The following is a 17,070-nucleotide window of genomic DNA, read 5'->3' on the forward strand; positions in this document are numbered from 1 at the left end:
GCTCGGCCAGGGAAGGAGAAAGATAAAAGCCTGAAGTTGATACACAACTCAAAGCAAACAGGAGGGAAAACAGAACTTTTCTTATAAGGCCAAAGAAAACATCAGTGAAGGAAACCGAAATGCGTTGGCCCGCAAAAGAGGGCCAAGGAAGCAACGCGGGCACCGGGCACAAAACACTCCGCAGAGAGGGGCGTGCGGAGGAACGAGCAGATTTTGGCTGCTCGGGAATTCTCTCCGTGGCAGACATAAGAACGTATACATATGGGGGTGGGGAGGGGAGGGTGGGGGAGAGGCACCCATCCCTAATAAACTAATCTCGGCTAATGTAATGTTTAGCAAGATCCTTGGATAATGATACCATGCGTGCCATTATCATCATCAAAACCCAATCTATGTTTTAAAAAGTTACAGATGATTAACACAACATCAAGTTGATGCAAACAATTACTTAAACACCCCCCTTCCTCCCCTCCCCCCCCCCCCCCACACACACATGCACGCACGCATAGAAAGAACCAGGAGGTCCCCATATTCTGTAGAATGAGGCAGGCTGCAGCTGTAGGCCCGACAGCTTTCATATCCTCATTTGAATAATGTGTCCTGAATCTGTCACTTTATTCATTCTCCTTATGCTCAGTGTACTCTACATCAACAACAAATTAAGTTGTAAATAAGGGACAATCATCACTTTTGTTTTTAAGCAGCTACTGCATAGAGAATTTCAATGTACGCTCCTTTCCGGCAGGGGGGTAAAGGAGGTGCTAGGGTTTGCTTTCAAAAGCACACGCAGGAATAAAACAGAAACAGTGGGCTGTTGCTGAGGGGAGGGGCTAAGCATCCCCCGAAGCACACCCATTCGGTACCAGCTGAAATCTCTCCCAAGAAGTTCCTAAGACGGCTAAAGACAGAGGCGAAGTTTCTCCCGGGCTGCCATGGAAACCACGGGACTTATTAAGACCGGCCCTGCGGTCTCAATTCGCAGGGGGCGGCTTTGCTTGGCCCAGCTTTAGACAGAAGGACGAGTGCATGAAATCAGTACAACACAGGTGTATCCGTGAACTGATCCCACACTCAGCTCCATCACCTCCCCAAAGTTCAAATCACGACAACATGCACAGAGATTGAAGGGGGGGGGGGGGGGAATGAATAACAACAAAACATCCCTACCTTTACATCGGAGAAGTAGGTCTTCAGCATGTTGGAGCTGGGATAACGGGTATAAAAGAACATGAGCTTTGCTTTTTTCAAGTGATTGGGTGACAATCCCTCCTGCATGTAGGATGCAATTGGTTAAGGAAAATATTGCTTTAAACACAGGGACCAGGCCACCTCCCCCCCACCCCCCCACCCCCTCCCGGGAGTCTGGAGGCCCACCACGCAGCCATGGAATCCACCCCTGACCTGCCGCCGCTTGCTCCAAATGCCCACTGCCTGCCACAGATTGCCAAATGCCACGGCGAGGATGCACAATTCAGTTGCAGAATCCTGGCCACTTTGTGGCGAGGATGGCAAAGCAAAGCCCCTCTCTCTATACGTTCACTTGTTGCTAAGGAGACAAATGCACCCAACACGTGCTACACAACTCTTAACAGGAGAGTTTTTTTTTTCTTCTTCTTCTTCTTCTTCACAATTATGGTTCTGTTTATTCTTCTCTCCGCGCTCTGCAGTTTACATCAAATTATTATCCTAATGTGCGTGAAAACACAAAAGGCATTATTTTGAACACTTGGCATTTTACCTTTCGGTGCAAGCTTCGCATTTTACCTTTCAGCGCTAATGTAACGGAGCGTTATTGACTCACTTTCTTCCTATCTTATTATTGTATCCTTTTAATTGTTCCCTTTTAAATAATAGCTAAATTTGGGAAAGGGTCCTTTTGGCACAGAGAGAACGGGGCCGGGTTTTTGGGGGCATGGGGGGGGGGGGGAGTGTCGCTTTTGTTAAAGCAATGATCCAAGACCAAGTACAATTTGCCTCTCCCGGATTTATAGTTAACTCCTTGGAGAGGAGCGCAGTGGTTGAGACTAACAAATCAATAGCCGTGGGTTAGCAGATCAATAAATGGCCACTTACCCCAAATAAGAAGGCCTATTTATCTGGAAACATCATTACCTTTTAGATCTGTAAACAGCAGCAACTAAAACAGTTCCCGAGAGAATGTGAGGCTAACCATAACAATCCAGGCTTCCTGATTCTCGCCCGGATTCTTGGCACTCCTCCGCACGCTCGGAGCTGGGGCGGCCCTGGTCACATCTGTGCCGCAGCCTGGCCCTGCCATTTCCTCAGCAAATTAATGGCTTTATAATTTATCAGAAATGAAGATTGCACGTGGAGAAAATCAATGTGGTCCCCCACAAGGTCAATTAAGGGTCCTTCCTAGAAGCTTCTCTAAGGATTTTTCTCTTAAAAGAGAGTCTGGGAAAAATTAGGAAAAAAGAAAAAATGTGTGTGCGTGCGTGTGCGTGTGCGTGTTTGTGTGCATGTGTGTGTGCGTGTGTGTGTGTGTGTTAGAGAGAGAGAGAGAGAGAGAGAGAGAGAGAGAGAGAGTTTTTCTACCCAACAGAAATCTCACACCTTATGCAAAAAAAGGTCAAATACACACAGATATTTAGGAAATGTTTCCAAATGACCTCCACGGAGTACAGCGCGAGCCATCGTTCAGAACACGGGGAACCCAGCGAGTTACTACGGAAGCAGAATCAAATTAATATTGATAAGCTCTTGACTACTTTCTAACAGGGTGTTTTTAGCCAAATACTCTGCTGAGAAGGTGATTAGCATCTCCTTTTAATATCATGCAAATTGTGCGAAAGATCACCTTGGTGGGTAAACAGAAGAGTTCAATATTGGGCTTTATTTTTATTTTATTTTCCCCCCCCCCTCTGCACTGAAAATAAACACCGAGGCAAGAAATTTTGATTTTTCAGATCTGTAAGCCAAAGCAGCTTAACTGAACTTGTGTTTTTGTTTGAGATCCTTAATGATCACAAAGACGATAATTTATGACTGACATACTTTTTGTGCCAAGGAGAGGGCTGAAAGGCCCTCCAGTAACCTCCATTAGACAGATAGAGACGGCGAAAGGAGAACAGCCTACTTCAGGGCCATCTGTCCAGATGGATAAGTGAAATAATAGTTGCAAGCTGTCTCCTATTGCCTCACGATAAGAGTTTTAGGCGAGTCCAAACTTCCACAAACATTCTCAGATCTGGGTTCTAATCTTTTTTTTTTTTTTTTGACGGTTACATTAAAACAACCTCGTACATTTAACTCTTCGTGGGGGGAAACGTCCCAAATCTTTCACAGCGTGGCCTCCTACAGAACCAATTGCTTTTTGCTGTGGCTCTCGGACGGTTAAGAGCACCACGGAAACTTCCCGAAGCTTTCCACGCATTTATATTTTTGCTAAGAGATGGTCTCGTTCTTTTTTTTATTTTAAAAGGCAAAGCCAGCTTCCATCTTATTTTTAATGGGGACGCTGAGGCTTTTGATTTCTCAAGTCTGTTTTTGCTTTGAAACGCTTCCTGTTGGTAATACTTGGAATCGATCGGTTGCAAGGGAACACAGGATAAATCTTGCTCCCTCGCCCGCCGTGTAATTGAGATAAAATTCCCATAAAATAGATGTTTCTAATCAACTATTAAAAATAGCTAATGAAACCTTTAAAAGCCAACAGTTAGATAATCCTTTTTTTTTTTTTTTTTTTTTTTTTGCCTCCTCAAAATAAATCTGAACTGACCAATTGGTTAATTTCCCTTTTAAGTGCTTGTGCTGAAAAGCAACTGTTCTTCCAAGAAAGCACTAGCTGTTTCCAGGATACTTACACACGCACAATGACTCATGATGGAATAGATTCAGTAAACATACAGCTGTACTGAACACGAGCTAAGCTCCATTCAAGGCCAGGAAAGAAAATGAGCACAAATAAATATTAAGGAGGTAAAGGGAGGGGGTATGGGTGGGTGAGGGGAGGGGGGGGGATGGAACGCAAACAAGATCTGTCCAGGCAGCTCATGTGGCTTTGCCTCAATTCTCTTAGCCATAGCTTTGTGAAGACAGATGACATTCAATTCTATGTGTAATGCAAAATAGACAATAACTGCTGAAACTTGAGACAGCTGCCAGGTGTAAAAAAAAAAAAAAAAAAAAAAGCAAGAAAGAAAGAAAAGGAAAAGGGGGAGAAAAAAAAGAAAAGATGATAAATCCATAAGTTAATGAAAGACATCTGCTGGGGAATATAAAAGATCAGAGAAGTAGAGTGCTACAGCTGAATCTAAAGCGGTGTTCAAACAACCTGAGAATGCGTGTTGTCTGTTTACCAAGCACAATATAACCTTACCTACACGCAGCAGCAGCAGCCGGAGGAGCAGCGGAGGCAGCAAAAAGGCAAATGGGAGAATAATGGGTGGTGGAGGCAAGAGGAAGGAAAATTCTCTTTTTCCCAGTCTGCACTCTGAATTGTGGCTGGAGATTTTACAAGCTGCATCTCCAGCCACGCGGAGGGGGACTGCTTACCTACGTTTTTCTGAACCCCTTTGGATCCCAGAGAATTTCCGCTTTCTCCTTCTGCCTCTGACTTGCTATATTTCTAAGACTCTTGCCCCTGGGAAATCTAAAACCGGGGAGCACAGATCTAAACGATCTCATTTCGTGACAGTGATAGAGCAATGAAGTGGTTGCTTCTCTAAGCTCACCATAACCGGGGGATGAATATTTTTTAAATTTTACTTCACAGTGGAAAAGATGGACAGGAACCCAGAATCTTTTAGTCTTGAATATACATGTTTCCCTATAGCGAAAATAACTACTATGGCCCCCAGAAGCTTTAAAAAAAAAATGTAAAAGATCAACTTCTATGGATTATTTCACACCTTAGAAATTCATTTTTAACCCACCTATTCTGGTTAGACTTTAATTTCAAGCTATTAAACAACGTTCCTTTTGAAACTGCTTCAAGTATTGTTAACATCCTTCCTCAAAGCCCAGTAGGGACAGCTGGCCCGCACAGAGAACAGGTGTGTCTTCACCTGCACGTCTTAAAGGCTTAGGATCCTTACGGGCTTTAACTGGGTGCATGCAAATGTTTGAGGCCTACACAAGGCTATTTCTCTTGAGATGCAAAGAGGACGAATGACAAGGAACATCACGGAGGAAAACAATTGGCTGGCTGTTTCTTTGGGGATTTGAATAGAACTTAATATTTGATTAAATAGATTCATTTGCAAAGATACTGGACACATTTTTTTTATACCCAAGACGTGAGCAGGTGCACTGACATTCAGTGGAACATGCACACGCTCACCATTTCCTTTCTGTTAGAAGGGAGAGCATGGTACTGTTCTCCCTTCTAGAACACAGATGCCTAATGTGCTGAACTTAAGTGGATTTCTCTGGTAAGCTGGTGCTCCCGGTAGTTCTTGTCTTGGCTACTTTTGTTCAGAGAAACAGATGATGCCCTCCGAAGTGGGAAAGAATTGTTCCTTAAGAATTAAATTATTCATCACAACTCGGAAACCCGGGAACTAAAAATAAAAACATAACGACGATTATAGTGGTACCATGTCATCTCATTTCCACTGACCTTTTCAACACGAGTAACTACAGGTTCAAATATGTGCTCCCATGCCTAAAACTGAAGTAAGTCACCATTCAATGTGGTTCCTAGAGATTTCTTTAAACTAAATGCTTGAGAATTTTGCCTACACACAAAGGAAGAACTCACTGCCATACAAGGATGAAGCAAGCAGAAAAGTCAGCCCAGTTTCCCAAGGAACATGCAGATCCTCACTGGCTTCAGAATTATGTGGACTATATAGAAAAGGTTGTTTGCCTGGCCAGTGTTGCTCAGTGGTTGAGCACTGACCTGTAAGCCAGGAGGTTAAGGGTTCATTTCCCAGCCAGGACACATGCCTAGGTTGTAGGCTAAATCCCCATTGAGGGGAGGGGAATAAGGAAGGGGTGGTATGCAGGAGACAGCTATTAATTATTCTCTCTTATCATTGATGTTTGTCTCTCTCAACCTCTCCCTCTCCCTTCCTCTCTGATATAAGTAAAAATGATATTAAAAAGAAAAGAAAAGGTTGCTTGCCTATCATCTTCCTAAGAAATAATATATCAATGACATAAATGGTTAAAAGTGTGATGTGGCAAAGGCGAAAGAGAAAGAGGCAGAGGGCAGAGAGCTAGAAGGTAGGAAATGTAATCATTACTTGCAACAAGTGGTCCAAATTATTTAGCGACATAGAAGAAACACCTCCAGGTACAAGAAACTAACATTGCATGTGAACCACAGGTGTTTCCAAACCACCACCGTTTAACAGAACCTTATCTTGGGAGGAGAGAAGAGAAGTTATTCATCTGAAGAAAAAGCAACTATATTCTCTCTAAAGCCTTTGATACGTGTAGAAATAAAAGGAACTTCTTTCCATTCAAATCCTTAAAATTCCTCAGGAGATTTAGAAAGTCAGAGACAATGAGCATGGCCACTTTATGCAGTCAAAAAGATTTTTTTCTAGAAGATCCAACTTAAAAAAAAATACAGAAAATTATCTGGTTACATTGAAAAGTCTAATTAAAAAAAAAACAAACTTCATAAGCAGGCATCTTGAGATAAAGAATTTAATATGGACTTATAAGACTTTGAAACCTGACTTCAAATATTCACCAAAATAGGCATGTCCTTTTCCGTGATGTGGTATGGTGTGTGTGTGTCAGAGACAGAGAGAGAGAGAATCCACCATCACTACTATTGGCTTCAAATGAACTAGAGCCGTGGTCTGCAAACTGCTGCTCGTGAGCCACATGTGGCTCTTTAGTCCTTTGAGTTTTTAGCAAAGGCCAGCTTAGGAGTACCTTAATTAAGTTAATAATAATGTACCTATATAGTTTAAGTTTAAAAAATTTGGCTCTCAAAAGAAATTTCAATCGTTGTACTGTGGCTCTGTTGACTAATGAGTTTGCCGACCACTGTGCTAGAGGGTCTCTGAAGAGATGGGGTTGGGCTCTGGACAGTAGTCTGGTATGAACATGAACTTTGGAAGATGTTCAGCCTAAAAAGGGTAAAAAAAAAATCCAGTCCTTATGTCTTACTTTGCCTATCTCATCACACATAGCTATATTCCAATCATTCTGCTTGTTCATTGCCTGCTCATCACAGGTAATGTATGGTGCTTGGCACAGCTCTGATGCATGACCAATGGGTTAGATTTTAGGTCTTTGAGCGGTAGAAGTTAAATCTGAAACCAAACCAACACTCAGTTTCTATTTATAAAGCTAGGTCCTCAACATCTTTCTCTTGCTTTCTCTCATGACATGATTCTCTTCTTTGCCAGAGAAAGACACTCTGCTAGCTGCCCAAGCGGGTCTGCTGCTAGTGATTCCCATTCACCTTATCAGAAATCTTTACCAGTATCCTAAGATTTGGCTGGAAGGACGACCTTCACTACCTGGGAAAACACATTTATTTCCACCAGAGCTGGGACTTTGCACTCAAGTGGCAGCCTCCTGAGTGGGTTTACATACTAAAATGTCAATTTCTAGTCATCAAGATGATTGCTCAAAATCCTTAATTTAGCAACAGCCAACTTAATTGCTAAATGTTATACCCATATGGCAACTTATTATAAAAGAAACATGCCTCTCTACCTGCCCTCCCTCCCCCCAAAGCGACTAGTCTACGACCCAGAACATCAATGACCAACAAGATTCTTAAGAATTTACTGCAAGGACCAATTTATAGAGGGGGAAAAAAATCATCAATTAAAAATAGCCAGAGTGCAGGACAGAGCCAATAAACTATGTAACTGGCATCTCTACATCAAAGTCAGGTTCAAAATATAAAAGAGTCATAAAAAGAGCCATTTTTTAAGTCGAATACAGCTTGAGTTTTATATTTAATTGTGCTCTCTCGCTTTCCAAAATAATTTGCTTTGTGTATGTTAGGACAAAAGATTTCAGTGTATGGCTGAACAGAGGTTAATCATGCATGGAAGGCAGCTGCACCAGCCCCAAAGAACAGACCTTGGTGAACGAGAGGCCGATGCGGCCTGAATAAATCAGTACCTGTGCGTTTCCTTTAAAAAACCGCGTCTCGCTCCAGGATTACAGTGAGAGTCCACCTCCTCTCCCACACCCCTCTCTCTCCCACCAGCACAGCGCTCTTCACCAGGCTGCATCAAGCCTTCTTTAAACAGCCCAGGAACCTGTTCAGGGCTTAAAGGGAGAATTCTTCTTATGGCATCTGACACTGACTTTTCACTCCATTCTAAAACTTTCCATTTCTTAAAAATTATATATCTGATAGAATTCAATATTACAATGAGATTTCTTTCTATCTCTGATTTTACTCTTGGAAAAAAAAAAAAAAGGTAGCCCCAGCTGGTTTGGCTCAGTAGATAGAGCATGGGCCTGGGGACTGCAGGGTCCCGGGTTCGATTCCGATCAAGGGCACATGCCAGGGTTGTGGGCTTGATCCCCAGTAGGGGGCATGCATGAGGCAGCCAATCATTGATGCTTCTCTCTCTCCCTCCCCTCTGCCTTCCTCTCTGAAATAAAAAAATATATATATTTAAGCCCAGCAGGCCTGGCTCAGTGGTTAAGCATTGACCTATGAACCAGAAGGTCATGGTTCAATTCCCAGTCAGGGCACATGCCCAGTGTGGGGTGTGTAGGAGGTAGCTGTTTGATGCTTCTCTCTCATCTTTGCTGTTTCTATCTCTTCCTTCCTCTCTGAAATCAATAAAAATATCTAAATCAATCCATCAATAAATTTTATTTTAAAAAAGTAAAAGGGTAAGAAGAGAATACAGGAAGAACAGCAGAAAAACACTGCTGATAAAGCATAATATTAAATACCAGCTCTTTGGGGACAGTTCACAACTTGTAAAAATTGCAAAGGTGTTGGTTTAGTTGGGGAGGTTTTGTGCCATTAGAAGTGCCACAGGCCTGTTGCTCAAACTTACTTTGAGTAACAGGAATGAATGAATTCTTCAGAAGGTGCTAACCTACATTATTCTCCATGTGCTGTGCACCTGACCCGCCTGTTGGGAAGCCTTTATTTTGTTTGGTTTTCCGGGAGGGGAAAAGAAAAGGATATTGCACTTCCGGAATAAGGTGAGATCTCAGACATGTCTTGCAGGTCGCCACACTCGGACTTGATGAGTGACAAGGAGAGTCCCTCAGCCGTGCTGGGTGGGTGTGCTGGTGAACAAGGGTGGTGGCTCAGGTGGTGGGATGACATCTTGGTCCTCAGACTCGTCGTCTCCCTGGTTAAGTCCAAGGACTCGGGGGACACTCTGTCTTTCCCCGAGAAGGAGCCAGAGGGAGCACCTAATGGACCCTGGAACGGGTAGGCCATCAAGGGGAGGGGGAAAGGGTGGCGGAAGGTGGAGGTGGTGAAGCCCGCCGTGGCAGAGAGAGGCGACTGGTGCAGGGGCTGGTGGTGGCCGCCGGCGGGGGGGCCGGAGGCAGACTGGTCGGAGGAGTTTTTGCGGACCACCAGGGGCAGGGCTTCCGTCTGGTCCGTGGAGCTGGGCATCTGCACGTTGCCGAAGGTGTCCAGGGGGTTCGGAATGATGACGTCGCCAAAGCACTGCAGGCGCTGGTTGGCGGTGTGGAAATTGTGGTTTTCCCCGTTGACTGCGAACCGGGCCTGGGGGATCTGGAGAGGGGGGAAGACCTGAGGAACCTGGCGGGAGGGCTTGGCCGAAAAGACTTTGACCACCGTGTCCACCACTTGCGACATGGCAGAGTTCAGCTCCTGTTTCAAGGTCTCGGCCAAATGTTTGCCTTCCGGCTGTAAGGAGTTTGGCCCGTGGTCTCTCTCTTTGTTGCTGCCTTCTCGCTTGGGCTTGTTCTCAGCCATCTCCTGCTCCCTGATCAGGGCCCGGGCTCGGTCAATGAACTGTCCCGGGTCTAGCTCGCACATCTCGTTATCTGACCTCCCTACGGAGTCCTGGGCCCGGGCATCCAGCATCTCCGAGCGCATGCTGTCTTCAGACAGGTTACCATCTTCATCATTTTCAGAATCAGTGCTGTCATAGATTTGGTAGAACTTTTCCTGCAGCTGGCGCAGCTGTTTCTGCATGTCCTCCAGCTGCTGTTTCAGCTGTCGGCGCTCCTCTCGCTTCTGTTCCTTTCGGGCTGAAACCAGCTGCTGGAAACTCTGCTGCTGCTGCTGGGGCAGCTTTTGCTTGCGTTTGTTTTCCCGGTAACTTTCCCGGGGACTCACAGACTGTGGGGCCATCTCTCTTTCATTTTCATTGCCCCTTAACGCCACGCTGGGGGAATGGCTCATCCCCCGGATGATATTCTCCACCCGGGCGCGCTTTGCTCTCAGGTGCTCGTCACACAAGCGATCCATATCAAACTGACTCATAGTAGGCCTGCCAAAGGGGGAAAGACACTCTGGGGGGCTGTCTCTTGAAGAGTTGCTGCATATATCCTCCTGATGTACTTCGGAGCCCGTGCTGGAGAGACCGCTGGCTTGGAAACTGGGCTCCGTGCCACCATTTTTGTTCATGTTATTTTTCAACAGCTGGGAAATTATGGTTGCTCCTGGAAAAGGCATCATGGCATCTTCATACGAGTTCGCCCTCTTCAGCAGCTTGCGGAGCACATTTGACTTCTCCCCATCTGCATGCTGCACCACCGAATACTCAACATCCTGCTCGGAACCTTGGGGATTCATGGCACTAAAAAACGTGGCTCTCGCCTTAGCAAAAAATGCAGATGCTGTCCCTACCGTCCTTTTCACTCCAATGTCAACTCTTCTCCTCTTGGTCTGCCGGCTTAAGAGGGCTGTGCTGTCATGGTCAGGCATCACTGGGCAGTTATTGTGCCATCTTCAAAAGCTCGTCAGCTGGGCACAGCTCAAGAATCCCGGGACCCTGGCCAACAGAACAAAAGGACTGATGAATCATTTTCTTTAAATTTCTCCAAATTTCCTGACCTCAATCCTGAATCAAATACAAAATGCATAGGCTCTGGGATTTATGGCACATTACAATTATTGAAATTTATTATGCACTCTGCTTGAAATGAAACATTTTTAAATATTTCTGCTCCACTGGTTTAAGATGGATTAAGATTAAAAAAAAAAAAAAAAAAAGCCAAAACTGCTTAAGCACCAGTAATATGATTCTCTTTCACAAATGCCTAAAATGATACTGTTTATCGTCAGAAGAAATAGTAGATTATAAGTACACAGCCTCTGACAACCAATTGATTAGATTTTGGGCAGTCAGATTCACATTACAAAAGAAGATGGACGTGAGCTGTACTTAAGAAATAGGATTTAATTTTGAGGCTAGGTGAAATTGGGATGCAAAATTCCATTTCTGCATTAAAATTTTAAGGCTATGAAAAGAGCACTAAAGTAAAGGCAAATATTTAAAACGCACCCTTTGTTACCAAATTTTAAAATATTTTTGTCAAATGTGAAATGAAATGAGAACAGCCCCATCAGCATCTTGCCAACATAGATGGCCAATTTCACATTGAAATCACTGCACAAATACTCCTACTACAAGTCTGCTTATTTAGCATAATATGCATTTTTTTATTAGTAAAATCACTATTGAAGATTGTATCTTTTGGGTTTTTTAATGTAAGTATGAGACTATTTAAAAATTTCCATGATGCCCTTCTGATTACTTAAATTATCAAGTTGAACTCACTGCAAAAGAACGACATGTTACATTTTAGAAATCAATAAATTGAATTAGGCAAGGATAAATATATCTTCAGGACTAGTTTTCTTCTGCTAAAATCTGCCACAATAATACTCCCCATGCTTAAAGAAACTCTTCAACGTACATCACTTGTGAATCTTATTTCATATGCTGGATGTAAGAAAAAAAAAAACCCACAGAAATAAAGACCAAAAAAAAAAAAAAAAAAAAAAAGATGTATGAAGAAGAAAGAAAATAGAATGACTGCAATATATGTGAGAAAGGAAATACCTTTTCTGCCTTCGAACTTCCATTGTTTCTCGGGAACACCATGTGAAAAAGAGAACATCCCTCCTTGGGTTTTATAAAAGGTAGTTGCCATATTTTGAGACTTATTAACTAGTGATGCTAACCCCACATGTGGCATACATGTGAGATGTCAATCTCTTTTTTTTTTTTCTTGCTTACAATTAACGTTTTGTGGAGGAAATGAGGATTTTTTTTTCACCCAGGGTTTATCTAATATTAAACTTCACGTTTGCCTAACAGAGCACATCTTCACAATAACAGGGTCCATTGCCAAAGGCAGCGTGCGGAGTGCTTGGAACCGCTCCCATCTCTTTCGGTTCACCTGTGAAAACATCTACGTGCTCCCCAGGACTGCATCTGTGGCTAGTTTTAAAGAATGGCTATCCATGCAAATAGGCATGATTTCAGCATGAAATAACCTGTAAAAAAATCAAGAAAATGCTCAGTGCTTAGATGGCAGCATGTATTTTTTTTTTTTTAAAGTGAGAGAGATTTCATCATGCAGACCTTGCTTCTGGTTCCTGTGTGAAGCTACATCATTTTAAAAGAGCCTGTTTTAGAATCTCGTGAAAGCAGTAGGATGCCTCTTCATATATGTGTGTATATACATATATGGGTATGTGCATATCAATATGTATGTATACATATATATCTGTATGTTTGAGTATAGAATACTTTTTGTATGCCTCAAAATAATAATTTCCTGAATTTGGAATGGAAACAAGCCTTAATAACTTCAGTACTGAGTTCAATGTCAATTTTGGGAAAATTGGACTCCTCACACAATACTGATAAAATTGGTTTCAGAAATACAAAGATGCAACGACAGATCTCTCACTAACACGTTAGATCTGATAAACCCGGTGTAGCTGTCAGGTGGGAGGGAGAGGAGGAAAGACTGAGTGAGACAAACAAGAAAAAAGATGACAGTGAATTCTCAGAAAGACTTGCATATTGAGGGAGAGGTCTTTTCTGCATGCAGTTCAGCTTTCCAAAAGCGGAGCTCATTGCCACTATTTTAAAAATTTAATTCTTTTTGTGTGCAAATCCTTCTCTCTATAATGTCACCTGCAAAGCACACGGATCTCCAGTCAATACACTGACCCAACTTTCTGCAGTGTTTTTCTCCCCGTTCACCTTCATACCCAAACGGGAGATTGTGCTGCTCCCCATCCTTGCTGTGGGAAGAGCACCTCTGCACCAGAGGCTCAGACGTGACAGGCTGTGCAAGAGATGAGCACAAGGTCATCCCCAGGCATCCTTCCTTTCCCAGCTGCCATTTACCTCTGCGTCAACTGCACTTCCTCTCATCCAGCCCAGGTCTCAACAGCTGCACCCCTGCCTCCTGCCAGAGCCAAGAGGAGGGCTGTGCTCTTCCTAAGGTGGAAAGAATTGATATTCTCCCTCCTCTTCACTGGAGAATAGTGCTAAACGTGCTTGTTGGATCTTTGAAGAAAAACAGCCTGAACTTCCTCCGAATTCACCAAACTACTCTGTTTTTTTGCTGTTCCCTTTCAATCAGTCAGCATTTTTAGACTAAATCATGATCCGTTTCTGTTGTGTGCTAAGAGAATTTAATTACTTTTAGGTCTTGCTGTACCATACCCAGCTGAGACATAATAAATAGGATGAAACAAACGGCAAAAATTATATAATCGAGCAAGACAAGGGATTATATTAATAGAAGAAATATATCTCTCCATATAGCTTGGACCTAAACTTAGAAATAATTGTACTAGTACACTGTAGGTTTATAACCTATGGAGGCTACGGGAAAGACTAAATAATTATAACTAGTTGACATAGTATTTTACTATCATAATGTTTCACAAACAGGATATATATATATATATATATATATATATATATATATTATTATTATTATTATTAACCACATAAGAAACACAGTTAAATGAGTATAATGCAAATTAAATCACTTGAAAATACTTTCAAAGCACTTCCACGATTTCCCAATTCAGAATTTAGAAAATGCTATCGAGTGACTTTATCATTGATATTGCCCTGTCCATTAGGATTTTTAAAAAGTCTTTTATTTTTCAACATATGTACTAAACCAGAATGTCTCAGCTACAATTCTTATTGATTCTTGTGTGTGTGTTATGTACCGTTAAGTCAGCTTCAACTCCTGGAGACACTAAGAATGAGTGATGACCGAAATGTCCAGTCTTCAACATCCCTGCACAGCTTCTGTAGAGTCCTGTCTATGGCTTCTTTTTATGGAGCCAATCCATCTCATATTTGGTCTTCCTATTTTCCTGCTACCTTCTATTTCCCCCAGCATTATTATCATCTTGTATTTTAATTTCAACATTAATTTTGAGTTGTACCAGGCAATCCGAAACTTCCTGAACAGCAGGGGTGAACCTGAGTCTCAGCCAGTATGCAGAATATTACTGACGTTGAATTTGAACTCCAATGTATTATTGATTAGATATACATAATCTACTCCTGTAAACTCCTCTTTAATTAAGGTGAACATCTCTAGAGAATATTTTTCACTGTTAAATATTTTTGTTGTACCCTTAGGCACAAATGCTCTAACAATTCTTTATGCAATGGATATCTTAGCACAGCAGATTCCTTCTAGTAAAATATAAGAATAAGTATCCAGGTACAATCAAGTCCGATTTTAATTACTCCCAAAGATTCTTAATTAACATTGGAGTGATCTGACATTCTATTTAACATAATCCTAAGGAAGCTGATGACTTGATGTGAGTAGAGAATAATTTTCAGTGAAGCATTTTTAAGGAACACTGGTGTGAAGTAGAAAGTGGTTAAGTGCTCTGACTTGAATCAAGAACTTGTTTGTGGGAGGGGAGTACAACTTTTATGCTTCTACCTGGAGTCCTTATTCTGGACAAAGAAATGTTTCATTACAGTAATTATCCAGATAGTTCAGACAAATCTTTTGTGAGGCAGGGCAATTGTAAGGTTGGCATGGTTTCCTGTTTGGATTCTTTAGATTATCTGTCTTCGTTGATAAAAAAAAAAAAAAAAAAAAAAAAAAAAAAAAAAAAAAAATTGCTCAATTACACTTTACTTCTTTTAGAAAACAATCTTTGAAGGTCCCTCATCTACTTGGATCAACCTGGTTATGAAATTTCAAATGGAATTATCATTAATAAATTAATCTGGGAATCAGTAATTCAAAGGGGGAAAAATCTGATGATTTGATTTAGGTAGCTTACGCCTTACCCCAAATGTCTAAGCTGTCCCTTCACTGTCCCCTTCATTTTTGCTAATTAGCAACTTTTCCTTTGGAGGTGTTTCTGCCTGCTAGCAGGTTAAGAAAACCTTTTATGTTTACTCTTTAAGGACTCACTTGACGTAAGTTAATATTTCAGTGAACTGAGATTGCATTGTCAAAACCTTGTATCAGATTTTAAAATTTCCTATCATCGTTGAGTTCTCAAATCATAACCATTTCATTTAAAATGCCTCCATCCTATCAAAAATCCCATACATTTTTCACCAGCAAAGTGAACACAACATTTTTTGAGACAAGCCTAAAATATTTATTTCTACTTATTTAAAAAGAGTTAGTAAATCAGAGTGAGATGTAATCTCAAGAAAAGACACATTTTTTTCCTTTTTGTTGAAATTTAAAATACTCCAAATGTCCTCCGAAGCTTTAGCATACACTAGGCAATAAGATTTGAGAAATTCCTTGTGTATATATGTTCTTTCCAATTTGTATACCGGTAGGTACTTAATTAGAATCCTCTAACAACATAGCATGCACAATCCATCTTCACATTATGAAATCAGTAACATTTTATAATTTCCTTTGTTAATCCTAAACCTTAAACATTTCTTATATAATAAGTTGCAAATGCAAGACAATTCCTGAAATGATATAATAAATTCAGGGGAAAAGGCCTGTTTGTGCTTTGAACAAATAAATGGCCAACCTGGCAGCTACCTTATGTTTTAAGATCGCAAGTGCCACTTGTAGAGGGCCGATGCTAGGAAATGAATAAAGTGGGAACAAAGATACATGTTATGTGTGTGTGACTTTCCCTCCACAAGGTGGTGATTAAACTAAATAGAATTCTGCATAATGGACACATAAAAATATCACTAAGTGCCAAGCACAGATAGCCCCTATTAAAAAATAAGCAGAACATATCCATAGAGGACATTTCAATTATGAAAGAACTTCAGAGCCACCCAAGGAAAGTATTGGAGGGAAACTTTGATGCTTAAGTCGAAAAGAATAAATGGCACACATTATCTCATTTCCACGAAACAATGAGCATCGCCCAAGCAACAAAAACCAACAAAAACCATCCACCATCCAACCTAATTCTATGCAACTCAAGAAGTCACCTGTGTAAAGGGGGGGGGGGGGGAATGTACAGATCAAGTATGAAGAATCCAGATACAGTGCTTACATTAAATTCTCAACATCTCCCTTCACACATTAAGCCACAGTCCTTACCTTTGTCTGTGTTACCATTACATAAACATAGCCGTGTTATGTTGCATGGACAGGTTAACCCAAATACTCCCCTTTTGACTTCCTCACCATGTACATACAGCCCTTTTCATCTCGAAAATACTCAGAAGTTCTTGTAAGGAACTCTTCACAGAACTGACTGCCCGCATCTTGCATCCAACAGAAAAGCAGTTACCTCTCACGTACTTGAGATTTCCCTTCCCCATCAAAGTAATAACTAGGACATCTGGCACATGTCTAGTACAATGACAGGCTCATTCCACTTTATGAGAATATTTAACATATGACTTGAAAGAGTTCATGCACATACCTATTCTTTCTGGGCAGAGAGAAAGCACACACTAAAAAGATAAGCTTTCACAACAGTCACACTTTCAAACTGACTTTGGTATTCTTGGCAGTTACACACATCACCCACGGCTGTCCAAAACACACACACACACACACACACACACACACACACACACACAAAAGACAGCTCTCACCCCCCCCCCCCCCCCAGACCTGGGAGATAGACATAAACTGGAGGGAAGCAAAGAGAAAGTCAATCTCCCTCCACCTGCTGCCTGAAGTGGGAGTACTTTCAGCCGCCTGGCAGACAGAAGCCTG

General features: G+C 41.8%; 1 protein-coding gene across 1 annotated transcript in view; it reads right to left on the reverse strand.

Annotated features, from left to right (window-relative positions):
* The window catches only part of PROX1 (prospero homeobox 1), a 54,552-nt gene that overhangs the window by 34,991 nt on the left and 2,491 nt on the right, over window positions 1-17,070 (reverse strand). The window contains exons 2-3 of the mRNA XM_084865578.1: window positions 9,089-10,886; window positions 1,168-1,269 (exon numbers count right to left, since the gene is read on the reverse strand). Coding sequence (XP_084721704.1) covers window positions 1,168-1,269; window positions 9,089-10,819 — 1,833 coding nt within the window. The 5' untranslated portion in view covers window positions 10,820-10,886. The remainder of the gene's footprint in view (window positions 1-1,167; window positions 1,270-9,088; window positions 10,887-17,070) is intronic.

Source organism: Pipistrellus hanaki, assembly GCF_964339955.1.
Source record: "Pipistrellus hanaki genome assembly, chromosome: 18".
NCBI classification, from domain to species: Eukaryota; Metazoa; Chordata; class Mammalia; order Chiroptera; family Vespertilionidae; genus Pipistrellus; species Pipistrellus hanaki.